Raw genomic sequence first — 11,489 nt, 5'->3', positions numbered from 1 at the left:
GATTGCAGGTTTAAGGGCCAGAAGGATCACTGTCACTACCACGCTCCACACTTCCGGGATACCCGGGTCTTGGGCATCGCAGTCTTGGCAGCGCCAGGCCTTGGCGTCTCTCTGGACGCTTCTGGAGTACGGTCCCGGCTTCGGTCATAGTACCAAAGTTAGAGGAGGTGGAGTGGAGCAGGGCACGCCCCTCCCGCGCTTTACAGGCCGCCCCTCCAAGGCAGAAAGACGCCCCATCCTTAGGTTTCTGTGCACTGAGCCCCGTTTGAGGGGCTCCGAGGCCCCAGCGCCCTTGGGGTGGGGCACTGGTCAGGGCACGCCCCCTCCGACCCCGCCCGGAGGGGGAAGTGTAGAGCCTTGGAGTTCACAGCCCGCCTCCAAGCCCAGAGTTGCCGGGAAGCCTTACACTGCTTGCCGGGTTCCGGCTCCTGTCGGAAGATAACGCCTGCAGACTGATTTATGGACCCGAGGCCCTGAGAGTGAGCCGGCACCGCTGCTTTTAGGGTCGGAGTTTCTTCTCCCTGGATGCATCGGGTTTGGAGTACCCGAGTTTGTGCAAACCCACCACCACCCCGCTTTCCCGCCTCTTCTGGCCAAAGTTTGCCAGTCCTCGGGTTTTGATAAGGCCATGCAAAAAAGGGGACATGGCAGACTTATAAAGTGAAAACTAGGCTTTCTTAAACCCACAGCTCTACTCTCTAACTGAAAGTCTGTTAGAGTGCTACGTGGCTTATGGCCGGTTAGCCTCCATCCTGGTCCCACGCCACTCAGCCGACCACACCCTGGCAGTGCCCTTGAAGTGCCCAAGTGGTGGGCCCACTTAGGAGGCCCCAAGGACTGAGCTTATGGTTTTTTTCTTGCTTTTTTTTATTATTCACAAGACTGAGATTGTTTAAATGTCATAACTTATATGAAAATAAGCTACATTGAAATAAATTAAACACAACGGAGACGTGCTTCCGACATGGCTCAGATAGGATATACAAGCCCAGGGAAGAAAGCCAGGCAAAGGCAAACGAGCAGAGCAGATTCCTAGATTCCAAGAAGTCGGCTCTGCGCTCAACTCAAAAAGCCAGAATTAAAAACAAAAAATAAGTTTAAACCCCAGTGTTTGTTCTTGTGTCTCCCATTTACCTTTGGGAAGGTATGGAAAGGTGGTCGCCCGGGGCGGCGGAATACCAAGTGGTGGGTTTGTTTCATCTGGAATATGTGTGAGTGGAGACCTTTGGTCCTATCCCTTTCAAAATACTGCGGCTGAGATCCAGTCTATATAGATATCTATGTACAAAGTAGGGTCGTATAATAAATATTTAGCGTATCTTCTGGTGTGGCCGTAGCCCCCTTTAAGCCCATCTAGTGAATATATTCTCAATTTGCTTGGGATGTCCACATCTGGGAGGTGCCTTTGAGTTCTGCTTCAAACAGTGGAGTCTACCACGGGTTGCCTCGAGTGTTAGGGCCTCTCCACGACGGTGTCCACCCTGGCTGGGCCCTCAGGGTCGGGCCTGCTCCAGCTGCTGGTGTTGACTTCGAATAGCGAACCTGCTGACGTGAACGGGGATGGGGACGACGATCTTGGGGTTCCGGGAGGGCTCCCCGGTCTTGGAATTGGCATTGCCTGCCTTGACGCGTTTCCACTTGGCCCGGCGGTTCTGGAACCAGATTTTTACCTGCACCTCGCTGAGTTTGAGGGCGTGGGCGATCTGCGAGCGCTCGGTCAAGGAGAGGTACTTTTTGCAGTGGAATTCTTTCTCCAGCTCCAGCAGCTGTTCGCTGGTGAAGGCAGTCCGCCGCCGCCGGTTCTTGCCAGTGGATGTAGTGCTGCCCGCTGCACCACCGCTCTGCGGGGTCTCCTCCAGTGCGTGGCCGGGATCTTCCTCCTTATGAGCCGTCTGGCCAGGCAAATTGTCATCTGAGCTGTAGTCCACATCGCTCTCTAGAGAGAAGCTCTCCTCCTTGCCCTTCGGGTCATCTTCCACCTTTGACTCGTCTTTCCCTTGCCCTCGGACAGCCCCGACTGAAAGCAAAACCAAACGGCTTTTATTACATTTTGAACACTGCCTTTCCTACCCCTTCCCACTTGGGCACCTCACTCCCACCCCCACCCCCAGCAGATTGTTTTTCTACGACATTAACACATTGTGATTTCCTGGACTTTGAGGAGTGCGGGGGGGGGGGGGTTGAGCGTGAGAAAAGCTCAAAGGAGAGGAGGAGACAGCAGAGGCGACGGCCCTTTGCCCAGAACCATCATTCAAGGGGCCGACATGCCTCCCGCGCGCCCTCCCAGCCTCTGACAGCTGAAGTAGAAGGATGCAGCTTGGACCCGAGGCCCAAGAGAACATCCCTTTTGTTTCCCCGGAGTCCAGGGCTGTTTGAGAACCAAGGAAGAGTTCACAATCCTTCTTGCCACCATCTGAACACTGAAATTTAGTGAGTCTCAATTTCACCACAGCAGGAGTGGGATAGTAGAGTCGCATGGATGTCAGACAGCAGCTTTCTTGAGACATCGTTTGGGTCACCTTAGGAGAAGTTCCCTACCCGACAATCCATACGCGCGCGCGAACGCATGTGTACACACACACACACACACACACACACACACACCTGTACAGTTTCTTAAGAATCTGATTCTCTTGGACAGCAGAGAACCCAATGAAGAGATGTTAAGTCTCCACTCTCTTGGGTACATGCGCAACTGAAAAAAACAGCCCAACAGGCCTCTGCTTAAGGTTGCAACATATCAAGGACCCTCAGTCATCGCAGTGTGTGTTGGACAGCGTGTGTTGGGGGAACAGTTTAGATTGGGCCAAACGCGCCACCAGATGCTTGGCCCGTAGCAGCTAGCAGAAGATCGCTAAATGCCTCCCTTCCCCAAGACCCTGCTTGTGCCTGGCTTTAAATGCCCCTTGGGAAGCTCCGCTGAACACCCCCTCGGCTCCTTTAGCTATTCCAGCGGAGGTAAGGCGGGGGCGCGGCCTCGTCCCCCCCGGGGTCCCGGCGGGAACCCGGAGCTGGCCCGCCCCCACTCCCTCCCGTACCCGCTTTCCGGTTGCGCGCGCCGCCGACTCACCGAGCGACGCCTGCACCGCTTCGGCCGCAGAGAAGGCGAGCAGCGAGCCCTCCTTGGCCAGGAAGGCTTTGCCGTCCTCGGCATCGGCTTGGAGCGCCTCGGCTTTGTCGAAGTTGCCACCACCAGGCAGTGGCTGCGGAGCGAACTTGCGGGCGGCCGCCGCCTCTTGATGCTGGGGCGACGCCGAGAAGCCGCCGGGCAACGTGGCCATGAGCGTGGAGGTGAGAGCCATGCCCTGCGCCAGGCTGGAGCAGAAGCCAGTGGGCAGACTGGGGATCTGGTGGTGAGGGTGCGCGGGGGGCAGAGCAGGCTGTAGCGCAGCCTGGGGCAGCGCGGGAGGTGGTGGCGGCGGCGGCGGCAGCACCACTGGCCGATAGGGCATGAACATGGGGTAGCCGGTGTAGACGAAATGGCCGGGGCTGGGTTGCGGCGGGCTGCCGATCAGCGAGTCTATGCTAAAGGCGGTACTACTCCCCAGCGGGCGCTGCATCATCATCAGCGACGGCGGGAACGCTGCGCTCATAGACGCGTTCGGGAGAGGCCAGGGAGAGACGAAAAGTCCCCGTGCCGCGCCGCCGCCTGGAAGCCCTCCGGACGCCGGGAGCACCCGACAGAGGCCGAGCGGCACCCGGAGCGTAGACGCCTCCGCCCCTCAGTGCGGGACCCGCAGCATACCCGGCCCGCGCGGGTGTAGCCGCTGAGCGCGGTGAGGCCGTGTGCCCGGGATGGAGAGGGCGCCGGGGACCTCGCTTTTGCTGGAGCCGCTCCCCACTGCTAGCTCGTCGGAACGTACGCGTGTTGTGTCTGCGGCTCCCGGCCCGGCTACCAGCGGTGCGTGTGTCCGTCTGTCCGTCCCGCAGTCCGTCGTCTCCCACGAGCCGCCGGGGAGCGCGCGAAGTCGGCGCACTTGTCTCTGGCGGGCGCCGCCAGCACCTTTAAATCGCGCTCCTCTTTCTCATTCACATTTTGCCAGCTGCCCAGCAGAGCTCGTGTCACGTGGTGTTGAGCACCACCTCCCATTGGCTGTGCCGGGAGAGGCCGGGCGAAATTAGGGCTCCGCCCCCTTTACCCAGGCTGGCCGCGGGCGGGCTGCGGGCGCCACCGTTGGAGCGTGCAGGCCTGGGAACCCAAGCCCGTGTTTCTGCACCACGCAGAGCAAACTTGAGAGGAACCCTTGCTACATCCCTGCTCAGATCCTCGAGTCCCTGGCATCCCCATGGAGGCCGTCTCAGAGGCCGCTTGGAGCTGGCACCCGCCCTGAATGGGCCGGGAGTGTTTTATTTCATTTATGGTCTCTATAGCAGAACCCTGTGTGATGCTCACTGTAGCCAGGGGTGCTCTGGTTGTGCCAAGGGTCCCGGCAAGGTCTCCTGGGTTTTGCCTCTGCAGGTTCGCTCCCAGATGTGCGCCAGAGTCCTGTAAGCCCCTGTTCACTACACGGAATCTGCCCAGTTGCTCAGGGCTCTCTGGTGGCGGGGCGGGCAGGCTGGTTCCCCCCCCCCCCCATTCCTAGCTGGGCCCTTCGTGAGCGATCCCTCCTCATTTTTCATGACATTCTTAATCATCGCACCTATTTACCCACTTTGCCAGCGCGCACCAAAATAACAGCCACGATAATTATGATAATAAAGCGAGTCCTTTATCTGCTCCATCTTCAGGGAGGAATGGGGTGGGGGGAGTTTGCGACGCCTCTGGATTGTATAACGTGAGATTATCCTGATGAAAGCTTTATGATGTTTGCTCAAATAAAAGCTGCGTTTTGTAAATAGGCGCTAATTAAGCACGTTGGAAACGAGGGGGGCTCTCACCCTGGCTCCGCATAGTTCGATGACTCCAGGGCGCGCGGTTCCCCTTTGCCGACTGCTGGATGGAGCCGAGCCTCTCAAGATCTATCCCCCGTTCTCGACGATGATAAACCCCCAGGAATTTGGGAGTCAAGAGATTGGCGGGATTGCGGCGAAAGGAAAGTAGATATTTTCTGGTCCTCTTTTCTTATGTTGAAACAAACTTTCAGCTCTTGTGTCCCGTTTTAAATGAGATCGTTTCCTGGCAAGGGCAGGTTCTGCCAAGCGCGCCAGAGCGCGCAGGGCTTCCTCCGGTCCCCGGCCCTCGGCTTCAAACTCCCTGGTCTAGACATCCTTCCGGAACTGCTGACAGCACCCGATCAGGGAGCAAAGAAGGGCATTGTTACATAAGCCACTAAAAATCAGTTCACCCCGCGGAGCTGGTGGTTGGGGAGTTAGCCCATGTTGGACGTGTGTATGTATCACAAGCACATTTAATTGGGAGATAAAGATAAATCGATCTTTATGAATTTATCGACCCGATTCTTTAAAGCTCTTCTTTCTGCCTCTTTCTCTCCCTCTCTCTTTTCCCCTCTCGCTCTAACCCCAAGACCCCCAGGGGACGTCTCAATCCTAGACCATCTCCTTGGGCCAAGAGTCTGGCCAGAGAGCCATTGCCCACCCAGAAAGGTACGAGGCTTTCTGAGGGTGCGTCCTTCGGATCCCTAGGCCAGGAGAAAACTCTCTGGTCGGGCTGCTAGCGGCCCACCTCCCCCACCAGTGTCCCCTCCCCTCCTCTCCATCACCCGGACAAAGACATCTCAAACGCCTTTCCCCACTCCGGGGCCGCAGTAATAGATGGTTTCGGCAGCAGGCGGTTTGAAAGGAATTCATTAGGGCACTGCTTGTATTGCGTCCCCTCACTTCACGCCCAGACCTCGAGATGGCTTAGGCAGTGTGAGGGGAAATTAATTCCCTTTGGGATACACGGGAAGGAGGTGTCTGAGGAGCCTTCCAAGCTGTAGCCCCTGTTTGCCCACAAAAGAAGATAATGGAAGCCCAAGGCAAAAGGCTGGTTTCTTCATGAGCATAATAAATACTCCCTCTTATTATGAGATAGTTACAGTGACAGATTCTGATGCCATTACCTTGTTGTTAATCGTCCGCTGCCCCCCTCCCCAACTTCCAGAATAACGGCTTCCTTGATTTACGTAGCAACAGCCGAGGATCTTGGGACGCCTGTGTAAGCAGCTACTCACGTACCTGGCCCCAATACCTTCCATTTTCCTTTTTCACTATGAAATATTGTTGTAGAGTCTTCTGTCGCTTGATTACACCCAGAGATAGGGGATTCCTTTGACTATTTTGGTGATTACGCTTAAAGTTCAGCAACAAGATTCTGGACCTTTGAATTATAGCCACACTTGAAGTAATTTGATGGCGTATTATTTGTATCCATAAATTGCCACGAAAAGTATTGACTGCGGGGGTTATAATACTAATCTTTTATTAGTGAGTTCAAATAATTTTTCATCAATACGAATTTTATTTACTAGTGTGCTTTTCTCGAATGCTATGCAGTAATATTTTTCTCATCTAATGCTTAACTGCTTAGAAAATGACTGTTCGCATCATAAAAGGCTGCTTGTGTTTGGGCGTGATTAACAAGATTCATTCCAGGACACCTCAGCTACGTGCAGAGCGCGGCGAGCCTGGAGGCTGCGGATAACAAAAGCCTTTGGATTTACGGACGGGGAGCGACAGGTACCCCTATTTGTCCTTGGAATTCCTATCCGCTTTGCTCGGAACTACTTCGAACAGCAGAGTCCAGCGAGACTGGTCTCGGCCCAGGCTGCGCGGGAAAACCACCCGGCTCAGATCTTAGCAACTAGGCTCGGAGAGCCCCGCCCCCCTCCAATTAGGAAAAGGCAGGGCGCGCGGGGAGAGCTGGGTTCCCCAACTCCAGTTAACTTCTGCGAACTTTTTCTCTGGAAGCGTCCTTCTCAGATGACGATAGCCCAGCCCCAGAGGTACTTTACCACTGCCAAGCGAGTGTCTTCAGGACTGTATTAAGCCACTTACAAAGTGGCTTAGACGTTCGATAAAAGTGGCTGTAATTAAGTTGGTTCCACGTTTGTGAACTGTCCGGTTCAGCCTTTGCACACAGGTGTGTGAAAGCCAAGCACAAAATACGAACCGCACGAGTAAATGGATATTCATATTACCTGTAGGTGGAAGCGTCCTGAGGCTTCGAGGGGTTAACGCGGAGCGCTCCAGTCTCCGTGGATGCCGCGTGGGGAAGCCTGCAGGCCTCGCACAGGAGAGGCTGCCCGGCCAGCAGTACAGACCCAAACTTCAGGATGGTTTCTCGGGCAACCGTGTTGTTTTTATTAAGCAGGATTTTGAGTGGTCTGACGGTTCCGTCATTGCCGCAGAACTTGCTCCTGGACATAGTTGGGAAATAGCTTGGGATGGGTTTTATTTATGGAGGGGCAATTGGGATTCACACCCAGCTAACCCAGAATCGAGCTTCCCCGGCCCAAGACGGACTTACAAAGAGGCGCTTGTGGAAAACTCCCCATCAGACACACCAATTTGCAAGTAGCAGAAAGCATTGAAGCCTCATCTTTTTAAACTATTTTATTCAGCTTTTTTTTTTTTTTAAATCTGAAAGCCCAAAATAGACTCCATGTGGTTCTAAGTGAAGTCAGCCCTTGGCTGGCTTTGAAATAGCTCCTGCAATTATGTAAAAGAGCCATTCACCAACAGGACGGAATTAAAAGGGATCTTGCCCGCTTCCCTTTCACCGCCAACCTCTCATGTTTGGCTTTTCAAAGCGCTTCCAACACGATGTCTTTCTCCAGGACAAAAGGCAGAACAAAAAAAAGTCCCCAAACTTGTAAATTGAACGTCAAGGGAACTTTAAACAATTTAAAGCCCATAAATAATGATAAAGGGGACCTGGCAAAAAAAGGCAAGCCCATTCAATTAATAGAGTTTCCCAAGCAAAGATCAAGTGGTGTATAAAATAAAAGTCTTTGCTTTCTTTATTCTGCTCCTTGGCCATGCAGAAAGCAGGACAGGGGTTTTCTAAAGTGCCCCCAAGAAGAAGCACTTCCCGGGACAGTGTGTGCCGCGACATTCTTATGTAGAAACTTTTTTTTTTTTGTCCCTATCCTCAAAGTAGCTGAAACAAAACCCACTGCAATCCAGAAATGTGAAGGGGAGGGGCTTTTACCCCCCCCCCCCCTTTTCAACTCTGGGAGTTGTAAAAATGTGGTCTCAAAGGCTGAGAGCTGTGACCTTCACACCTGTGCCGCTCTAGTCACTGCAAAGGGACAGGCCAAGCGAGCCACACGAGTGTGGTGCTCCAGACTACCCCTCGTGGGATCTGTTGATCATGGCTTCTGTGCGATCTTGCACACGGGGGTTGGGGGGCACACGCAATCTTGCACCCGGCTTCGGGTGCGGAATTGGACGATGCACCCGGACTGCACCGTGCACTTAGAATCCTTAGAATCCGTAGCTTCCCCACGCACTCCACTTGCGGCTGGATTCCCTTGGTGGGGATTCTGGTATGTGAGGACTTAAAGTGGGGATCCAGTTCTTTCCCCCTGTGTTCCTAACGGCTGGAACTGGGAATCTGTGACCCGGGGAAACAGCAGCTCACCGCGTTCTTCCTGGAGTCCTTGAGCCTACGCTCACTGTGCGTCTCTCAGGAAGCACTCAGCTCCCAAAGGGGTGCGCGCGGGGCGAGGCGGGGGAGATGAAGGAGGCAAATGTTCGTTTAGCCCGGGACTCCCTGCCAGGGAAGAGGCAGCGCTATGTAAAGACCTGGCAGTCTTTTGCCCAAGGACTGAGGTTAAGTGGGTGTAGGCCTTCCAGGGAGCCCACAAAGGGCATAGGATGCTGTGGGCGGGGGGGGGGGGTCGAGGGCACAGGCCAGCAGGGGGGCTCTTCTCACCTGGCTTTCTTTCCCATCTGCTCTCTGGGCCCCACCTTTCGGGACTTCAAAAGCCCCCCCCACCCAACCACCCGGAGCCAGGCTTTCATCTCTAGCACAGCAGGCATTGTTTGCCGGACTTCACAGAGATGCTAATCCGGGGGCCTGGAAGGACAGCCTGGAAGCCAAGAGGGCACCGAGGGGTGAGCGGGTACTTGGCCTATGCTGGGGTCCTTGGGGATCACCATCCTGGTAACCCTCCCGCGGAGCTGGGGTCTGCTCTGGTAGGCATGCCGAGAGCTTGGAAGGTGGTGAGAATATAGTAATGGACTTGAGCTGGACACAGCTGGCGTCCACTGCAGGCTCCAGGAAGGAAGAAGCGTTCTGTTAGCATGCGGACCCAGAGAGATTCCAGCTCTCTAGAGGAGAGCCAGGAAACTACCTCTGGTACTGAGGGCCGGCCAAGGACCTAGGTGTATCTTTTCCAGAGCTTAAAGTCCCCAACAAAGTAGAGGTTGTCCTTCCGGTACACCCCGTCCCCTGCGGCGCTGCCGCGCGCGAGTGCCTTGCCCTGAGAGTTCATTAGCAAAACATCTTGCAAGAGGGCACTGGATCCGCAGCTGCCCACATCAGGGGCACCCTGCCCTTGAACTTCTGCAGACGCAGTAAGCAAGAGCAATTGCTGTTAGGAGGAGCTCTGTCCCTGGGAAATACTGAAAAGCAAAGGTAGCATTCCCCTCGGGAAAGAAACTGTGACTCAGAAAGGGTGTGTCGCCAGGCAGAGTCACGATGTTGCTTATGGACAGAATGGAGAGAGGCTGGTTTAGTGGAAGGGAGAGACGGAATGGCCTCTGTTCCTTCTAACCAACGTCTAAGCTCAACTAGAAAATTCCAGGTCTTCCAGGTCTGACAGCTCTGACGCTGACCCAAGCAGGCCCTCAGTCTACAAAAGTCCCAAAGGACCCCCTGTCATTTCAGCACAGTCCTCAGAGAAGCCAGGCCTGAAAGCCCGGCACTCGGGAATCTGAGGCCGGAGAATTGTAGGAAATAAATTTTTTTTAAAAAGGAAAGAAAAACGAAGTTTCCCAGAGAACCTGCCACCTTAGGTGATGGCCTTTTCCATGGTGAGAGCATGAGGGGAATGCGTGCTAATTAGGGGTGTGGCCCCGTACTAACCAAGATGGGAAGGGGAGATAAACATTGATCTGCTTTTGATGCTGTGCTCAAAGCAGAGTATCCACTCAGAAGAACCAGAGGGAAGAGGCAGCTCACTCGTGCTACCTCTAAGACCTCTGGGGTAGGTTTTTCTATGTTGAAAGCATCCTGGACAGATCTTGGCTGTTGTAAGTACCTCTAAAGCTCCTCAGAATTGGTGCCACAAACAGTGAGGTGAGTGGCTAGTTCCAGATGGCTGCAGGACATATCCACAGAAAATCAGATTCATGGACCCCCTCATGTGGCTCAGCTTCCAAAGGCAGGCGAAGGCTATGGTTTCTCCAGGGGTCGAGTCATACCCTTTAGTGAGGCCAGAGCAGTGGAGGGAGGGCTGAGCCCAGCCCTGAGAGGGTGGAGGAGGTTAGAGCACAGGAACTCCAGCCTCTCCTTCTGAGATCTGAAATTGCCCCTTAAACACACATTCCATTTTTGTTGATGATGGCAGAGATCATCGGCTTGATGACTTCCTTACTTTGGAAGCATAGACACTTGGAGTTCCCTCTAGTTGACCAAATGGAGAGGATTCCATCTTCCCTATGCCACTGCAGCCATCCCAGAGCTCTAGGGATGATGTCTCCAGTTCCCAGAGTTCAGGGATAGAAGAAGCCAGAATGAGACCAGAGTCCAGATCCTACCACCCTAGGGATTGTTCAGCTAAGGATCAACTTGCTTGGAGTCGCAGAAGAGCAAATGAGAAATGGAGGGGATGAGGAGGGAGTTCTCTGGTCACAGCCAGAAGAAGGCAGACAACTTCAGAACAGGGTCGTCGTGCGCCCCTCCCCCGCTCCACGTTCCCAGGAGCACTTGTAGGGTTAGTAAGAAAATGAAAACTCTCTCTCTCTCTCTCTCTCTCTCTCTCTCTCTCTCTCCTCCCTCCCTCTCTCTCTCCCCCCCCCAAGGGTGTTATTTATGTGGACTATGTGGACTATGCCAATCTCCACCCCCACCCAGCACCTTTACAACCTACACCCGGATACTGAGGCTGGTCACACACTCAGGCAACTACTAAAATGCAGGGCACATAGCTCCTTCTGAGGTGCTGGGGTGGTGTTGGAGGCCTGGTCTAATCAGACCCAGCAGAATCGCCATTCTTAGCAGTAGACCCATAGTCCGGCAGGGATGAAGGGCTTCACATGCATCTCTGGAGACCCTGCTTCCTACTCTCCTCCTCTTCTTCCTGAGCAAAGGGGCAAAGCTAGTTGTGGCTGGGAAACAAATCACAGCCAGCAGCAAGGCAGCTTGTCCACACACACCTTTTGTTCCTGGAAGTCTGAGACAAGGAGCAGACATTGACCCTGGAGCTCAGGAAACCAATGTGATCAGCCACCACGTGACCAAATTAGATGTTTCCTTAATCTTAGAGGTGTCCCCTTCCTCTTCGTACACCCATAGGGAGACGCCTGATTAAAGAGTTTCCTACATCTTACAGGTTTCCTCCCTCTTTTTAATTTTTGTTTTTTTTTTTTTTTAGAATCTA

At 54.1% G+C, this 11,489-nt stretch overlaps 1 protein-coding gene across 1 annotated transcript; it reads right to left on the bottom strand.

Annotated features, from left to right (window-relative positions):
* Positions 1-1,493: 1,493 nt before the first annotated feature.
* Gbx2 (gastrulation brain homeobox 2) lies at positions 1,494-3,593 on the bottom strand. Its single transcript, XM_038341072.1, has 2 exons — positions 3,071-3,593; positions 1,494-2,017 (listed from the first exon to the last, which is right to left on the bottom strand). The coding sequence occupies exons 1-2, from the start codon at positions 3,591-3,593 to the stop codon at positions 1,494-1,496; spliced, it is 1,047 nt and encodes a 348-aa protein (XP_038197000.1).
* Between the last annotated feature and the right edge of the window lie 7,896 nt (positions 3,594-11,489).

Source organism: Arvicola amphibius, chromosome 8 (assembly GCF_903992535.2).
Source record: "Arvicola amphibius chromosome 8, mArvAmp1.2, whole genome shotgun sequence".
Lineage (NCBI taxonomy): Eukaryota > Metazoa > Chordata > Mammalia > Rodentia > Cricetidae > Arvicola > Arvicola amphibius.
The sequence above is the reverse complement of the archived record's forward strand: the minus strand, read 5'-3'. Positions and strand labels throughout refer to the sequence as shown.